An 18,339-nucleotide genomic window follows, 5' to 3' on the forward strand; every position below is an offset into this window, starting at 1 on the left:
AAAATCAACCAGATGGTAAAATTGTTTATTTTTCTCATCCCAGTGTCTGTGAAAGAAGAGAAGAGGGAGAAGATATATACACTTTGGAATCCATTCAATTATTTGTTTCTTCTGCATGTGATTTGTACTTCAGAGTTGAGGATTTTTAAAAAATAAAATAAAAAGCCAGACAGACCTTGGATTTATCTTTAAAAGTACCTCAAAAACATAACAAAAATTCAATTTAATTTTGATACATATTAAAACATTTTAGTCAGTTCTGCCTGACAGCATAACACGACAGAAATGCACAAGACTTTAAACATGCTTTAAAATGACATTCAACAAAGTATTTAAAATTTAATAAATAGCATACAATCACACACAAATACATTTCATACTGGATCTTTAAGCCTACTAAAAACAGACTGGCAAAGAATAAATAAAACAGTAGTTGACATTTTTGTTTTTAAAAGGTGTAGATTCTTGTTGTCACGCTAGTAGCCACGTATTAACCTGCTTATCACAAAATTGGAAGTTATGAGCTTTTTTCCCACTGATCTTTTTTGCTCCAACATGTAATACTATTTTTTAAAAAAATACACTGAAAGGGACTTTTTTTTTAAAAAAACCAGTCTGCAACCAAGTAAACCAGTTTTTAAATACAACGAATAAATAGGGAATTAGTAAAGCAAATTCAATTGCAACAAAAATGCAACACCCCAAGAAAAGAGCCATGGAAATATATAGCCATTGCAGTATTAGACAATAATAGTACTTAAAGTGATAGTGCTTGTGCACTAAGCTCATTAGAGACCTTAATATGATTTTAGTGCAAATCCCTTGAGTCCAAACAAGCCTTATACCCTACAATATTAGGGAAAGATCTATTACCAGTTGGAACTTACTCTGTAGTGTATTTGTACATATAGGATATTTAAAGAACTAACACATATTGTAGTATCTTCGGCCCTTTTTTACTTCAAATCGAAAAGACTAATGACTGGGGATTTTACATACTATTTGGCTGTACCATATTAGATTGCAGTTTAGGAAAGTCAGTGCTATAAAAGTGTTTGCCATCAGTTTATCTATTCTACCTAAATTTCACAAATCATTGCATTTTGTACTTCTGAGAGAAAAAGAATGCTCCTGGAGAAAGTTTCTCCTCCCTTTAAATAAGTTCACATTATGATGAAATTCAAGAGTATTTAGACAAAGTGTTGTATAAACTCAAAGAAAAGTACATATTTTACATTAACAATCCCTACCATCATTTAGTATATTAAGTTACAAGTATGTTGGCAATAATACAACAGTCAATTCCTAAAGGAAAATAATTCTGTACAAATTCACCTGTTAATATGGGGTTAAACAGGCAGCCAAATAATTCTTGAGCAGCCATGTTTCTGGTTTGAACTACAGTACCAGGATAAACTAAATTTGAAACTAACTGGGATAACTTCAGTTTAAAGAGGAATCAATTATACTGGATACACACATTGTGTATTCAGAGCCATTAAAATGTTCACTCCAATAGTTCCATAGCGTCACCCAGTATAAGAAATGTTTAAATCAACCACACAGGCTAGAATAGTTTTAACATAATGTTGTCCTGGATTTTTTAAAACTAAAAACTAGTTTTAATTGTGAAGTACAAAACAATGACAGATATTGCTCCAACTTGTACACAATCTTTCCTAAACAATCCGTACCTAGCAGAGTAATAATGCCTCATCGTCACTAGTTTCATTTTTCACTGTTGCTTCTAAGCAAGTGTCAGGTATCTGGGCAGTGTGTACGATGCCACAGCTCTCACAGGGGCCATCTCGACTGCATGACCTTACACTGTGATGTGTTGCACTGTAAGGCTGTCTAAGCCCTGGTCCTTGATCTGAGCTGAGATCAAGTAGAGGTCTTGAACAGTCATTCATGTCGAAGTCTGATGCTACATCAGAGACTGGAATTAACATTTCAACATCATCATCCTCTTCTCTTCCACTTACCCCATTATCAAGCTGTCTTAAAGGACTTTGGTTCTGATTCACTGAGCTTGATCTCCCTAAAGTAAAGCGTACCCAGCGTAAGCCTTGAGTCATACGACTTAGCGCGCTAGTGAGCTGGTGACGTGCAGGACTTGTGCTTGGGGGCTCTACACTTGTCACTTCTCTTCCACTATCCGTGTTACCACTACTGCCGCTCTGCGCAGAGGAACTCCCACACGCTCCGACTGTTGCTTCTATTGCTGTTGCAGGAGGGACTTTTTGAGGCAAGGTGGCAGCAACACCACCAACGGCTCCTGCTGTGTCTCTTCTTTCATTTTCTGTGTCTGTATCATCAGATTCAACTGAAAACAGACTTCTGTGAGTATTATTTCTTTCAGCTTCTCTACTAGTACTTTGGCTGGCAACATCATCTCCATCCGCTGAGACCAACGCCAATGATCCAGAATGACGTGACCTTGCAAAATTAAAAATTCGATTCCAAATGTTACTTGATCTGCCAGCAATAGGAAGTCTGATTGAGGTAAATCCAAGCTGAGATCGTACTGCCAGTCTCAGGTTTTCCAGAACTGAAGCCTAAATGAGAAAACAAGCAGCAATCACGTATTGACAGTGCATTGGCACTGTTCTACCAAAAGAATGACAACTACTGTGCAAAAACAGCATATAACCACAAAGTTAAATGTAGAGTCTTAAATATTAAAATGTCTCTTCTTTAATATTAAGGATCTGGTGTATGTAGCAATAGGCTATTTTAAAAACAGCAGGCATGAAAGACGTCTAGATTCTCTTGAGGAAAAAACATTATGGACAGGGAAATTAAGCAGAAATACATATGGAAGAAAAAAGGGAATAAAAGAGCAATGAAGTATATAAGGTATGTCTCTGCCCACATCAAGGACCTCTAAAAAAAGGCAAACTGAAAACCAACACACTGTAACCTGAATATGGAACACTGATTACAAAAAAGTACATCCACAAACCCAGTGCAGAGCCAGTACAGCAGGTATGAAAAATCTGTTACATACAATCTTACCAAGAAGATGAAGTAATCACTGTGGATTTTAGAGCACAGTACATAGAAACATGCCTCAAAAAGTTTAGGATTTAAAGCCGAAATATTCCAGAAAGATTTAACAGAGGTGACCTTTCCTTATCCACTACCATGGGGCTGCCTAGAATAGAGACTAAATTAAATATCTGCTCTAGCAGAGGCTTGTAGTTTGATTTTTTTCCCGTTCTGGCATAATCAGTTAATTCCAGTTTCAAAACACTTTAATGCTTCTGTATAATTAAAATTATCTTATGTGTTCTAAACCATACATTCCCCAAATTTGGGCTAAATTTTCTAGTCATTCAGCTATAAAATGATGCATGCCTGAATTTTTCTTCTTAAAACATTGTATAACTTTTGAATTGTAAGGTAACACAAACATACTAACACTTTTGACTTGGAGGTCCTTTACAGAAACTTACAGAAAACAGTGCCTCAGCCAAGAAGCTCAGTTCTCAAATACTAGGGTAGAAGATCTGCCAGATACCCACTATTCTGAAAATATTCACTGATGTGTTTAATTACAGGATAAAGTCCATATTTGCATCTTTTAATTAAGATTATGGCAACAATACAGAATATTCTTCAGAATACCCTTTTTTCCCCAATTAAACACTTAACATGTATGCATATATTTCACTTCGTTTACAAACACTGAACTTCAGTGTTCTCATACTGTCACCTTCAGCTCCCTTCCACAATCCTTCAGACACCATAGAAATATAATAGAAATAGAAATCAGAGAAATAGAACCATTAAGGTTGGAAAAGACCTTTAAGACCATCAAGTCCAACCATCAACCCAACACCACCATACCCACTAAACCATGTCCCCAAGTGCCATGTCTATACATTTTTTGAACACTTCCAGGGATGGTGACTCCACCGTCTCCCTGGGCAGCCTGTTCCAATGCTTGACCACTCTCTTAGGAAATAAATTTTTCCTAATATCTAGTCCAAACCTCCCCTGGCGCAACTTGAGGCCATTTCCTTTTGTCCTGTCACTTGTTACTTGGGAGAAGAGACCAACACCCACGTACCCCTTTCAGGTAGTTGTAGAGAGCGATAAGGTCTCCCCTCAGCCTCCTCTTCTCCAGACTAAACAACCCCAGTTCCCTCAGCCGCTCCTCATAAGACTTGTGCTCCAGCCCCCTCACCAGCTTCGTTGCCCTTCTCTGGACATGCTCGAGCACCTCAATGTCCTTCTTGTAGTACGAGGGGCCCAAAACTGAACACAATATTCGAGGTGCAGCCTCACCAGCGCCGAGTACAGGGGCACAATCACTTCCCTACTCCCGCTGGCCACAATATTTCTGATACAGGCCAGGATGCTGTTGGCCGCCTTGGCCACCTCGCCAGGATGCTGTTGGCTGCCTTGGCCACAGGGCATACACAGCACAGTAGCTAAACAATACTTCATGCACAAACCCACCTCTTCCCTTCCAGTAGTTCACAGAATGATATTTGAATTCAAGCATATGAGTATGTATTTTCAGTAGCCTTACTTTCAAAAGCCACCAGAGAGACTGCTACCCATCCTTGAAAATCCCTCTCTGAAGGCATGTATCAGTTTTAGGTGATTTGCATTACATACAAACCAGGACAACCAAGATTCCTCTAGCTTGAGACTACTAACTTCTAGGGAATCTCAACTAGGTATCTTCAGTCTTACACAGATTTGTAACCTTAAGATGTATATATTGCTCAAATCAAAGCAAGCCGTACACATCCTGACTTAATACTGACTCCTTCCCCCCAACACTTAACCATACTAAAAATCTGAGATTTATAATTTATAGAATACAATTTACATTGCCTTTTAAGCTTTTACTGATGTTCTCGCCTCTGAAAAACATTTTTTTTAAACAATGCAACTTCATTGATTAAATAAAAGATTTTACTCTTATCATGGAAGCATCAATGCTCTAGAATGACTTTTTCATTATTTTTGAAGGTGATTGCCTGCTCCCTACTATTCCTTATTTTTATGCTAGTTAATTTCCCAGTATAGCTACTTAATTTTTCAAGGCCATACGTGTTATCAGAAATACTGGTCTTCATAATGGGAATTTACTAACACTACTTCATTGTTCAAAACTATTGTACATGCATCAGTATTTTTATGGAGTGTGAAATCATGGTTACATAGAAAGACTATGAAGCAACTACATTTTGTTATATGTCATTTCAGTAGGTTTCAAATTCCACTATATTTTAGTCCTGAAAAATAATTTAAAATATATCCAAAGCAACAGTGGTTAATTAAATTTATATCAAACTGAAGATAAAATAAAATTTCAGTAATTACACAGCTTTTTAAAAGCTCTGGTACCAGTCTCTTGAGTCTGGTCACTACATATCTGTGTTTTCCAGAACTGTCCTCTCCCATCAGGAGATTTCATTTTAGTAAAAGCCAATAACTTTATGCCACCTTTGTGGGGTTTCGTGATGAAATACAGGTCTGAGCAAGCTAAGTGACTGAAAATTGCAATGGTTTCTAAATGTGTGCATGTGCACCAAACCTGAAGTGTCCCATACAGGGTAGCGATGTGGAGGAAACATTGGTTTATTCCAAGTTACTTATAGCAGAGGACTTGCACATCTGGACATGCCGAGTGCACTGTCTTAACAGACTTTCTTGACCTAACCCTACCTCAAGAAGCTTGTGAGCATAGCTGCATCACAAACCGGTGAAGCTTAATTTCGGAAAAGAGGACAGGCAAGCCAAATCTCTAAAAGTATAGAATTGTTTTTAAACAGAAACATACTGATCTTTTTTATAACCATGATAACCCAGCCAGTAAGAATGAGGGATTCTACAGTGTTCATTACAGGCATTCATTAAGCAGTTTTAACTCAGCTCATTAATAAGTTTTAGCTAATTTAGCTGCTGCAAAATTTTCAGTGTCTCCCCTGTTTTCAAAGTCTCCAATGCAAATTGCAACTTATTTTCCTCTTTTCCTCTGCAAAATCCTTTGTGACAGATCACAGCTGCTGCTTGTGAACAGTCAAATAGTCAAATACGTCAAAAAGTAAAATCTGTGGCAGAATAAGTATAATGGTATCAGTTCTGTTCAAAATTAAAAAAACCCAAACACCACAATTCCCCTTCTTATGGTCTTGTAACTATTTTTCTTACATGCTCAGCAAAATTGGCTAACAGTAAACTTTGCTATATGAACTGCAACACAATACAAGACCATGCCAACTCTAATACAGCATCACAGGAGGATTCCTAGACTGAGACTTTCCTTCCATTTCATGAAAGAGCATTATAACTGAAAGCCAACTTTTTAAAAATTACTAAGTTGTTTTGATAGAAATTCATTCATGAACTAAAGAATCGTGCCAATGATCCATCTGAAAATCATGGTGGCTAAATGATATTAACTCCCATTTACCAACTTCTACTTTGTTACTCATTCCTGTTAATGTTATATGGTATTACAGCCTTGCCTTTGTCACATTCTGTGCATAGTGGGCATGATCATACCTAAATACATACACCCAGTTAATATGTACCAATTTGGATATATACCCAAATTTCGAAGTGCTAGCTTGCAATCTTAACTTGTACAACAACATCAATACACAACATACAACTAGATCTAGCAATCTATTACTTTTCATACAAGAGGGATTCTATAGTGTGCATTACTGGCATTCAATAATAAGAAAAAAAGCCTGCAAAGAAAACTGTGTGGTGCTACCATATCATGACTTTGTCCAATGGCTAATCCTTAATATAATAGTATCGGCCTGAAAGGAAAAAAAGGAAATGCTATAGAACAAGACAATGCAGATGAAAGTTGAAATATCTTTATTCCAGTCTCCTTAAAATTTAAGTGGTCTGCCTGCTATTTTGGAATCTTACCTGATTTGGTGAACAAACAGGAAAATCTTCAACCGGTGGAATTAAACCCTGGGCAATTAACTGCCCATAGGATGGAGGAGCTTCTCTTCTTAACAGTTCAGCCTCAACCCTTGACAAATGAGTTTCAAATGATCTTTCAAAAAGAAAAGAAATTTCATAATACATAAGACTATGATGTGTATATATATATTTAAAACTACATCAGACTGTTATAATCTGAAATAATAAATTTCAGCAGATGAAGTTTTGTTAATTTAACTGAAATGTAATTGACAAAAAAATCCTAATAAAAAAAAGGAAAAAAAAAAAAAACGCATGGGCTACATATAAAAGGCACCACAAGAGATACTTAAGTTATTTTATAAAAATTGAAAAATGTAATGCTGGTATGAGGTAGTCTACAATAGAATAAACATGTTGTTAAATACAAAATTGAGATATTTAATTGCAGAAATGCAGCTTTTCCACACTTTCTTATTGGTAACAACATCTGAAAGCATCTCAATAGTTAAGTGATCAGAATACTTCTATTCTCTTTTAACTAACCTCTTTTTACCATCAAAGAAAAAGAAGAAGGAACAATGCCTTTAGAAATCACATCCAACAATAACTGTATGTCAATAAAAGTGTTTCAAGTATGACAAGACATAAAAATACTTTAAATTTTTAAGTTTTTGAGGCCATCTGTTGTACTTACCTTCGCTCAAACATCCTGAGTGAGTACAGTTTACAAGTACATCCCAGTGCAATGACAAGCAACAATCCGCAAATAAGACTCCCAATGACAGCTGCAGTTATTACTCTAGTGGGCACAATGACTGGGCAATTCTCTTCATCACTGCCATCACCACAGTCATCTTGAGAATCACAAACCCAGCTCTCAAACACACAGCGGTTATTTTTACAATGAAAATTTCCTGGCTGACAGAAGAAACAATTCTTTTCATCTGAACCATTAGGGCAATGATTCTGGTAGTTGCAGCGATCTGAACGAGGATAGCAAACACCATTTCGAGAGCAGGGAAACTCATCTCTTTGGCACATGGTGCAGTTGGTTTCATCCCTTCCATTTGGACAGTGCCAGTAGCCATCGCAGCGTTGCTGCTCTGTGTAGCAACCCCAATTTCCACCACACGGGATTTCCCAGGGCAAACAGAAGCCATCTACCTGGTAGGTGGCATTGAATCCTCTTGCAGCATTCACTTTGTCAGCACAAAAATGCACTCTTATCTGTCCTGAGGATGAAACAACTGTGAGGGGAGCATGAGAGTCAAATGCTGTTAGCACACGCAACAGCCTCCTTGGATTCTCCTCTAATCCATCATATATTTTGACGTAGTCTCCATAACCTGTACCATCAAGTTTAAAATCAGTGAATCGCAAAATTACTTTGCGATGGTCACCAGTGTCTATCAGCCAGGTGCAATTGCTTCCAGGTGGATAGAAGTCAGGATAGTTGGGAGAACTGAAAGTACCATAAAAGTATTTTAACCACTGCCCACATGTTGGCACATCACAGTCTATTTCATCTCCTAAGTCAAGACAATCAATGTTACCGTCACATTTTAAAGATTCTGGAAGGCAAGTATAAAGCTTGGTGAAGCGAGAAAGACACTGGAACTGATTGTAAGCACAAGGTTGAAAGGAAGAAGCTACTGGAAGATTAGCTTTGTCACAGATTTCTTCGTCTGAGTTGTCTCCACATTCATTCATATTATTACATTTCCAACTTTCTGGAATGCACTTCCCATTAGCGCAATGAAACTGGTCACAATCACAATTTGGTTCATCAGATTTCCCTGAAAGAAAAAAAAAAGAAATTGTAAAAATATTCTCATTTTAGAATTTTGAACTTTATGGTTTGTGTCACACGTTTATTTGCTGCACCAAGTAGTTCAGAATAGCAAAACAACTATTTAAAGTCTTTGTAAATCATCACAACTTTCAGTAGGTTTCAAGATAAAACACAGTTGTTTCAAGTTGAAATTCTGTCAGCACATCAGCATGAGCCTCATCCTTAGCTACTTTCAGTCAAGTAACTTTAACCCAAGCAAGAAAACAACGCTTATTTTTAGCGATTGAAAAATCTAGCTTCTAAGGTGCTAGAAATAAGTTAGAAAAAAACTTTTCTCTCCTCTATCACTCGAAATACAAGAACATTTTATCCTGCAGTACCAGTTACCTCCTCAAATTTTTTCTTGTAAAAGCAGTCAGACCTCTCTCCTGTTCTTGTAGGTTCCTACTTTGTACGAAAGGATCTATAGCAAGAGAGGAGCTGACAGTTGAAGATTACCTATTACTACCAACCAAAGAGAAATCTCCGTCCTCATCTCTTCCCACTGCTCCTGCCCCTCCTCCAGCAACTAAGAGGAGAGAGGAGCAAATACAGAAACACATGCTTGCCTGAACACCAAATTATATTTTAAAAGTTAAGGATCCAAGTAGTGATCCAGTAAACATGGAAGTGTGGGGGTTTTTTGTTGTTTTTTTAATTCTGGGGGGAAAAAAAAAAAGTCAAGACACACCTTTCTTTAAGAAAACATGGTCTACTGGCTACTACTACTCTTGTAACATCAAGAATATTTTTTTCAGGGCTTCATTTATTAAAGTTGCAAGCATATTAAACATGGAAGCACAGCTGGGAAGCAAACTATTTCAGCTCTGCAACAACCTCGTTAGGTTGATACCGCTCTATCATCTAAAAATCACTGTAATTTCTAAAAAACACTGAAACTGACTATAGAACAAACTGCCATGGTCAATCCTCCAAAATTTTTTTTTTTTTTTAAATCTGCAATGAAAATAGTCCTACACAGCAGCAATTCAGGAAATAAATTAGACAAATATATACTAAATCTAAATAACACCATACTTAGGGTTTAAAAAAATAAATAGGAAAGACAGCATGATGAACTTACTGAAATGCAGACTTTCCCAGGAGAAGCAGGATCTATCTTGCTTTACAACAGAACAATTCAGATCGGAAGGGATTTCTGGAGGTCACCTAATCAAATCATCTCCTCAGAGCAAGGCTAACTGAAGTTTGATTGGGTTGTTCAGGGCCTTGTCCAACCAAGTATTTTCAAAGTTCCAGTTCTTAACCACACAAAGTGATAGAAGTCCTCACATTTACTCTGAATTTTCCCTGTTGCAGCTAATCTGCTGTGATAGGTCAAGTCATATCACATCCCCGTTCTCCTTTTTGCTACTTCAGTATCTTAGAAAGAATTAAAAAGAAATGCTCTACCTTGAAATAATCAATTTTTCAAAAAAAGATGCAAGAACATCAGCATTTGAAAATGTTCACAAATGCTAGGGCTTTTTAAAACATTAATGCAGCCAAAAACATGAAACCAACAAGAGTGATAAATTTTATAAGTACCTCTGAAGAGTGCTTATGTCAATAAATTCATTGACAGAGAGTAAAAGGAGAGCAAAAAGAAAAGGAAGTACTGCCAATAATTAAGTTGTAGAAAATGTTTATTTCATTAAAAAAACAAGAACAAATCTAGTATAAATGATAAATCTTCTTGTTCTGTTACATACATATGTATGTATTTTTGTATGTACACATGCACATATATGTACACACATCATTCATAACATTAGTATGGCAAATACTTAGTATGGATTTTTACCTTGAATTTGAAATTTGTGAAAGTGAACTACTACACTTGTCCTGCCTAAATTGAATGACTGTGTGCCACAGGTGGAGGGTCAATATAGTAGAATATGCTTAAGAGAGTACTGATTATACTCTAGCTCAATGCTTCTATCTTGCAGAACCTGGAAAAATGTTGGGTAGAAAGATATAGCAAGGAGTTGTAAATATTAATGGCAATATTATAGTAACAAAACAGGATAATACGATTTCAACCTAAGCTCTTCCTTCTACTGGCCTTTAAACATCCCGAGCTGCCTACTTGAACCTGATTTAGTATTTTTAATCACTGATCCCAAAGTCATTACATCAGGAAAGTTTACATATGAATCATAAATTAGAATGGTAAAATAATAACAGATGTACAAAATAAGACTATAATTGGAAGCTGTATCTCAAAAGACTTCAGATTAGTACAAGATAACTAGCAGAACCCATGTGCAGTTCTAGCCAAAAGACTGACACAACCCTTCCATGCATTTGCAGTGAACATAAACCTCTATACTTTTATTAAGTCTATTTTCTACTCTACATCACCATTATTAAACGTCACCTCATTCTGATACCCATAATTAAAGATGCTGATAAATCAAAGGGGGTGGAAGACAGAGGGAAGAAAGACCAGTAAAGTGACACAAAATTTACTTTCTAGTCAAGTACTGTTCTTAACTGGAACGCTTTTTTTGTTGCTTTGTTTGTTTAAAATGAAATATTAATATATACTTTGAAGATATTTTTTACTTTAAACAAGATTTAATTGAAACAATTCACATGGCCTATCTTCCACATCAGATCTTAAATATGAGGTTCCCTAATGGTCTTTTTTAGATCTGTAATCTATATTGTTTCCATCATTCTAGCACAAGTCGGCCTAACTTACATCCATGCAGCTCAAGTATTACAATTTTTTCCCTCTTTTTCTAAGATCACATGCAGCCTTTAAGAGCAGCCTTAACAACACTGGATTAAATAGTTTAATGACGCATTAAACTGAGCACTACTGCATGATGCTAATGAGAAGAAATCAAACAACATAATGGCACAGCTGAATGTATAGCAAAAGTGTTGTTAGTATTTCAGAAGTCTCTTCTTCACATTGGAAAACAGAAACGATCAGATGATTATCAGAGCAGATTTGTCAACTCTTCTATACACAGGTCAGTTTACAAAATTAGAAGACTGCTCTGATCACTGAAACACTACACAACCACCTCAATCGGTAAATACTTTGTAAATATCATATCAAGGATAGAGACTAAGCTCAAACCAAAGTTTCAGCAAGATTCATTTAAAGAAAACACAAAACCAAAGACAAAAAAACAAAACAAAAAAATTTTGAAAAGACTTTTAAAAACATTGGATTGAAGTCTTAAGTACTCTAAACCGAGTACTACTGCATGATGCTTACAAGAAGAAATCACTTCACGGGAAATTGGTTATAGTTGAAAATATTACAGCTTCTTCCAAAAGGTGTTACATATTGAAATTGTTTCAAGATCAGAGGAAAAGAGAGGAAAGGATTTTCAGAAAAACTCTACTGAGTTTGTGGCTTCCCTCCTCTGCCCATTCCACACCCTTATTTAAGATGTCCTTCCTTCTCAAAGCCCACCAGGCAGGAACACTGCCTTCCCCCTGTGGCTACCAGGAGAGGGAGATAAGGAGGGCAAAAGCCAATGCGGGACACAGGGTAACAGTGTGTGTGTGGGCAGTTAGCAGAAACTGTAGTAGAGGATGACTGAGTAGACAGTGACATTTTTTCCCCCCATCATGTTTTTTTGGTGAGACAGCGGTAGGCAAAACCCAGATAGAACACTGGCCTGAAAGCTGAGCCAGCACCAAATGCAAGGCAGCATTACTTCTGCCAAGACTTGCTAAGCTGCAAAGAGCTGAAGAGTAGAGGGAACTTTTTTGTAGGCTTGAAAACAGGTGATAGAAAGGCATAAACCCTCCTGGAAACTTCAGGTTTCTGAAGGAGCTCTGACAAGGTAAAGGAAGGCATTAGGTAGAAAGAGTGCAGAATACAGAACAGGGGCAAACATGGCTTAGGATAGAGGAGATCAGAGCTCATTTTACTGAATCTTGGTGGAATAGTTTTGAAGACAGGTGGCAGTGAGTGTGTATAAGAGCGTATGAATTGTTTTATGGAGGAGAGGAGTTAAAAGTCAGTGCACAGAGATGTGGAGCAGGCCAGAGAGTGGAGTATAGTGAGAAAGCAGGAGAACACAAAACCATTATGAAAAGAAAGAGGAATCTAACTTAGTATTTTTGATGATCAGGACATAGAAAACCACGACCATGCTAGTCTATAAAATCCCAATACCACCTAAGGCTAGAAAAAAGTTTGGAGCTAGTCTTTACCCATGACTGTCTTCCTCCTCTCTCTTGGCAGCAGCTACTAGAGCAAGAATTGCCCACAAAAACAGTCTCAAACTATTACTTCTGGTAACTAGCTTATATTGCATACTTGAATTATCCAAGAAAAATTTTGCATGTACAAAACCATGTCTATAATTGGCTAGAGTAATTTATCATATTAATAGGTTTTTAAATTGTGGGTTTTTTTAAAAAGAGAGTATACCTTCTGGATATGGGAAATAATAGTGCAAATGTAAAAAGAATCCCACCATTTCTCCCTTCTTTTCCCCTATTTATGCTATTCAGAAGTCTACCCAACTATTTTAACAACTAATTTTACTCTGATTAGAAAATTTCAAACCTTAAACTATGTTAAAAAACCTCCCAAGCTGCCTAGTATTTGTATACCCCCCTGCTCAAATCATTCACTCTGCTTATTACCGTGAACACTAACTCCAACTTTGGATAGTTAAATTTTATATGGGATTAAAATAATCTATACAATGTATACTTTCAGTAAGTCTTGCATTGCCTTCAGGTAATGCATATACTGTACCCTGCTACAATAAAGTAGATCTTGAAACAGAAAACAAAAAAATGAAACCACAAAACTGAACAAGGTATCGTTTGAAACATACCAGCAAAGTAGGCTAATCTGAAGCCTTTTCTGGAGATGCTATCATCTGAATGAAATCTGATCCAAACATGATCCTGTGAAGAGATGTATGGTGAAGGAATGGAGGAGCCGCATGCTTTATAGCCTTCAATATTCTTGTAGCTTCCAATTGTTAACCAGTCTGAGCTGCATCGTCGGGATCCCTGAACATCAAAGTCTTGAAAGCTGTGAGGAAAAGAAAACAAAAGAAGAAAAAAAGAAAATAAAAAAGAGGTCAAAATTGCTACTGAACTGAATATTACAAAACCAAGCTGATGAATTGCTACAATAAAAATGGTAATTAGCTGTACACTGTATTCTGGTCCAAAATAAAAAGAGCAGTTTCTCTACCCATGTAAGAATAGGCTTTCATCTTGTGGTGATGATACTTTTATGTTATGAGGACAGCAAGAATCCATTCTGTCACCCAAAATATTGCATCCACTACTTAAAGAAGCTCAGTTTTGCTATTAAAACCACATTAAGTCTGCATCTAATAAATAAATAAATAAATAATTCTGTTAATGCTATTGTCTGTATGAGTCTCATTTAATCACGTTCACATACTACTAAGTGGTTTTATTTAACTCAAATGTTATCAGAACTTTAGCTAATGCTACACTTTGACAATGATATGACTTGACATTATAAATACAGGTAAATTGTTCAAAACTATGATTTCAGGTAAGATTTGCTCCCTGTTGCACTACTCGGTTACCCAATGTCATGGAATGTCATGGTATGGCTACAGCTGTATCAAGACATTCTGCCACGGTAATGAAGTGTGAAGGGAGGACAGTCTGGACAAAACAGGTCAGTACAGATAACACAGCAGTAAACCAGAAATGAAATGTGAAACATTTGCTAGGTAGATGAGTGGGAAAAAAACATTTGAGAACAAAAAAAAAAGTTTTATGATAAATGAACTGTATGAAAAAATTTAGAAAGCATTCTAGTAGATGAACAGCTCTACCTACTTTACATTGCATTTACGCCAGTGTAGTATTTAGTAGAAAGATTGTTTAAATTAAAAAGCAGTACTTTAAAAGAGTAACTTATGTCAAAGCAAATACTTCATAATGAAGAGCTGCTTCTTAGGTCAGCAGGTCTGTACTGGAAAGTGAAGTAAATCTGCAGCTAATGCAGTTTCATGATCAGCCTGTGAGGCAGTACTAATTTGTATCTTGATGCTAAAACAAGTTTAGATTTCCCTTGTGGCAGTAATGGGGAATGAACTGATGAGAACTTGAACTTACAATATATCTGTTTTACATTACTTCTTTAGAGAAGTTGTAAGGTACATGAAACTGTGAGGAGCTCCCTGCCCCAAAAGCCAGCATTTCCAAAACTGCAATCGTATCTATTGATTTACTGTTTATACCTCACCATTTTTAGCACACCATGAGACTTCATAGCAATGAAGCATTAAAGAATTTCCCCTATGCCTTCTTTAATGCAAAATTCTTATATTTCAGAAACATGAAAATTAAATCAAATAAATGAGCACACAGAAACTTTTTCTATTCGCCAGCTCTCCAGCTGAAAACAAATGCTACATGGCTGTGAGAGCAAATCAGATAAAAGGAAAAGCAGAAAACAAACATAACGGAAATCCTACATTTACAGGAAGGAAGAGGAAATTGGTACACACATAATCGGCTATTTAATATGTCTAGTCGGTACTTCTTCAATCCATGTGGTTAATACAGGAGCACTGTTACCTTATAGTAATGATCTCCCCTGGGTTTGCATGGATGTACCAGCTACAGTTGATTCGGGCAGGATACTCAGAGGGCCACCCTGGACTTGTGATTGTCCCGCTTGGTGATCGAATTTGTTCTGGAATATCTCCACAAGCTAAAAGATACATATACATTGAAAGCAACTTGATTAATGCCTTTTTTTTTTAAAGCCAGTAGGACAAAAATCAATCAACACTTATCAGGGAAAATACCACACTGAGTTTGATGAGGTAGCAATAAAAACAATGTCTAAAGGAGTTAATGATGCACACGGGTCACAACATGTCTGCCAAAAGATGTTTTCCAATGTTGCCAGTGCAGAAGTCTGGCAACTTCTTCTTCCAGAAAACTAATGTCAATTAGTACTACAGATTAAAAAAAAGATTACTCCATACAGACTTTGACAACTTTATTAAAAACATGAAAGATTTTGTATTTCCTAATTTTATTTTTTAGCCTTCACAAAGACCCAGTTCAATTTAACTATGCATTTACACCTTATATTGATAAATGCATTAGAAGGTGAAAAATAAAGCAAAATAATTGAGTAGTAGAAATTTCCTGTCTTAAGACAACCCAGTGCCGGGCCATCATTTAAATACCCCCTTCCAGCCCTTGGCATGGAAATGATCTTCATACACATGATTCCCATGCTTGGAAGGCAAAGAGCACTTACTTCACCACACTTCATTTATAGATATTAAAAGTTAGGTTTACAAGAAATTAGTCTTAAGAGGGGCTTGTGTAACTACGCTTCTGATAATGCACTTGTATTTATAGGACTAATTCTATGCAACTGAAGTAACTCAGCCATTTGTGTTCTTACATTATTATAGGTGTAGCTTGCCTTAACCCAGTTGCTTGTTCCTTTTGCTGGAGTGTTCTCAGCTCTGCTGATTTTATTTCAAGTAATGAACTTACTAGTTTTGTGGTTTTGTTTCACCGCCTTGTTTTTTTCTCCTTAGCAGCATTATATCCAACACCTGTCATATAGCATGTTCACAACCTTCACATAAATAGGAAAACCAGAATACTCTTGCTACAGAGCTGAAATTATGAGGAAGTTTCAGAGGTCAGAAAACACATTAAAAATAATTGCCTTCTGTGCTTCTATTTTACAGTTTCCTCACTGGTAGTCCAAAACTTGTGGGGTCTTGAAGTTTACTGGTAGCACAATCAGTTATGAACAGTAGTTTAAACACAAGAACTATTACAAATGAAAAGGCATTTTTGTTATTGTCTGATGATCAAAAGCTTTTAGAATTTTAAAAATTTTGAATATGTATTTGATTAAAATAACAGATCAGAACTGATGCAGTGAACAAACATGATAAAATATGAACTACATTTGTAAAGTACCAAAGTTATAATAATGTAATTTGTAAACAGGTTATTAATTTTCTTCTATTTTTATCCACAATCAAGCTTTTAAGATAATTTTCCAAGACTATAGGGACTTGAAATTATTGACTAATACAATAAAAATTTTATTTTAAGTGATTATTATTACTTAAAAATATTTATATATGGCATAAGAAATACTTTCTAAAAATAGGTTTAAAAGGATCAAAAGACAAAAATACTGGCATATGCCTGCATTTTCTGTATTAGCTTAAATATAGAAATCTAAAAATAAAAATAAAACTCAGTAAATTTACTGTTTTCACACGCAGCTGCAAGAACACATTGCTTTAAATCGTTTTTCACATGTTTCTTATTAGAGCTTCATTCATGCTGCAAAGTTAAGTAGTAACATAATTTGGCTATAGAATGTAGGACCTGTCCTAATATCTAGGGAGGAAAAAGTCTCAAAAGACAGAAAGATATTATTTTATTTGAATATTCAATCAATTATTCCCTGGAAATTTTCTTGTTTTAATTTTGAGCAAACCCTATAGGTGGTGCTCTAACACCGTGATATCCTGGAACACTGCTCCTGTGTGAATGATCTGAATCATCAGACAAAAAATGGAGGGACCAGAAAGAAAAAATCTTTTTTTGCAATTAAACGTTGAAGTAAAATAGCATTTTTAATAGGTATGAAACAAAAACACATGCAAAAAAGTGTAAGTATGTGTAAAACAAATGTACCAAGCTTGTAGATGTTGGCAAGCAATTCCACACGCTACTTAGTTACTACTGAAATATTGCTCTGCTTAAAATAAGTTCCTTTCAGGTGAAATTTATACTATTATAAAATTCATCTGGTTTTAGGTATTTACAAACTGACATATTGAGATTTGTCACTGTGAACTTCTGAGGAAGCCTTTAAATTTTCCTGACAAAAACATTACACTGGAAGATAAAAATAAACCATTCAACATATGTTCATTCAATTTTACAAAGTTCACCTCCAAAAACTTAGGCATGCTGTAAATATATGTATAGCAAGTGTCTGTCAAATAGGAACCTCCAAACACTGCTAGCAACTGTAAAGTACTATGCAATTAGCTTTGCAACTTCCTATGCTGGTGCAGCACACCCTGACAACTGTAACTTACTCAATCCAATCCCTGCAGTAGGAAAAGCAGTAATTTTTCACCTGTTACATGACTCTGAATGGAAGAAATTCCACAAGGAAAGCCTGCAGAACCAAGGTAGTATTTTCACAGCACCCTGGAAACTTCCAGTTTTACTCAAATTCAGGGTTTTTTAGCCTTTGTTTGCAATACTAGCCATAACCCAGTATTTTCTATATTCTTTTACTTTAAGCCGGCTGTTTCACTATTTCCACTAATGCTAACACTAAAGAGCTGAAGGCAGAATATGACCCCATGCTCCACTCTGGTGAGACCCCACCTGGAGTCCTGCGTCTGGGTCTAGAGCCCTCAGCACAGGAAAGACATGGACCTGTTGGAGCGGGTCCAGAGGAGGGCCACAAAAATTATGAGGGATGGAACACCTCTGCTGTGAGGACAGGCTGAGAGAGTTGGGTTTGTTCAGCCTGGAAAACAGAAGGCTCTGGGGAGACCTTCTTGCAGCCTTCCCATACTTAAAGGGGCTTATCAGAAAGATGG

General features: G+C 36.3%; 1 protein-coding gene across 1 annotated transcript in view; it reads right to left on the minus strand.

The window, feature by feature from the left end:
- Positions 1 to 731: 731 nt before the first annotated feature.
- The window catches only part of LRP12 (low density lipoprotein receptor-related protein 12), a 24,902-nt gene continuing 7,294 nt past the window's right edge, over positions 732 to 18,339 (minus strand). Inside the window, exons 2-6 of the mRNA XM_010296797.1 lie at positions 15,302 to 15,437; positions 13,564 to 13,766; positions 7,607 to 8,708; positions 6,910 to 7,042; positions 732 to 2,558 (exon numbers count right to left, since the gene is read on the minus strand). Of these exons, the coding sequence (XP_010295099.1) occupies positions 1,695 to 2,558; positions 6,910 to 7,042; positions 7,607 to 8,708; positions 13,564 to 13,766; positions 15,302 to 15,437 (2,438 nt within the window). The 3' untranslated portion in view covers positions 732 to 1,694. The remainder of the gene's footprint in view (positions 2,559 to 6,909; positions 7,043 to 7,606; positions 8,709 to 13,563; positions 13,767 to 15,301; positions 15,438 to 18,339) is intronic.

This window comes from Phaethon lepturus, unplaced genomic scaffold (genome assembly GCF_000687285.1).
Source record: "Phaethon lepturus isolate BGI_N335 unplaced genomic scaffold, ASM68728v1 scaffold14611, whole genome shotgun sequence".
Classification (NCBI taxonomy): domain Eukaryota; kingdom Metazoa; phylum Chordata; class Aves; order Phaethontiformes; family Phaethontidae; genus Phaethon; species Phaethon lepturus.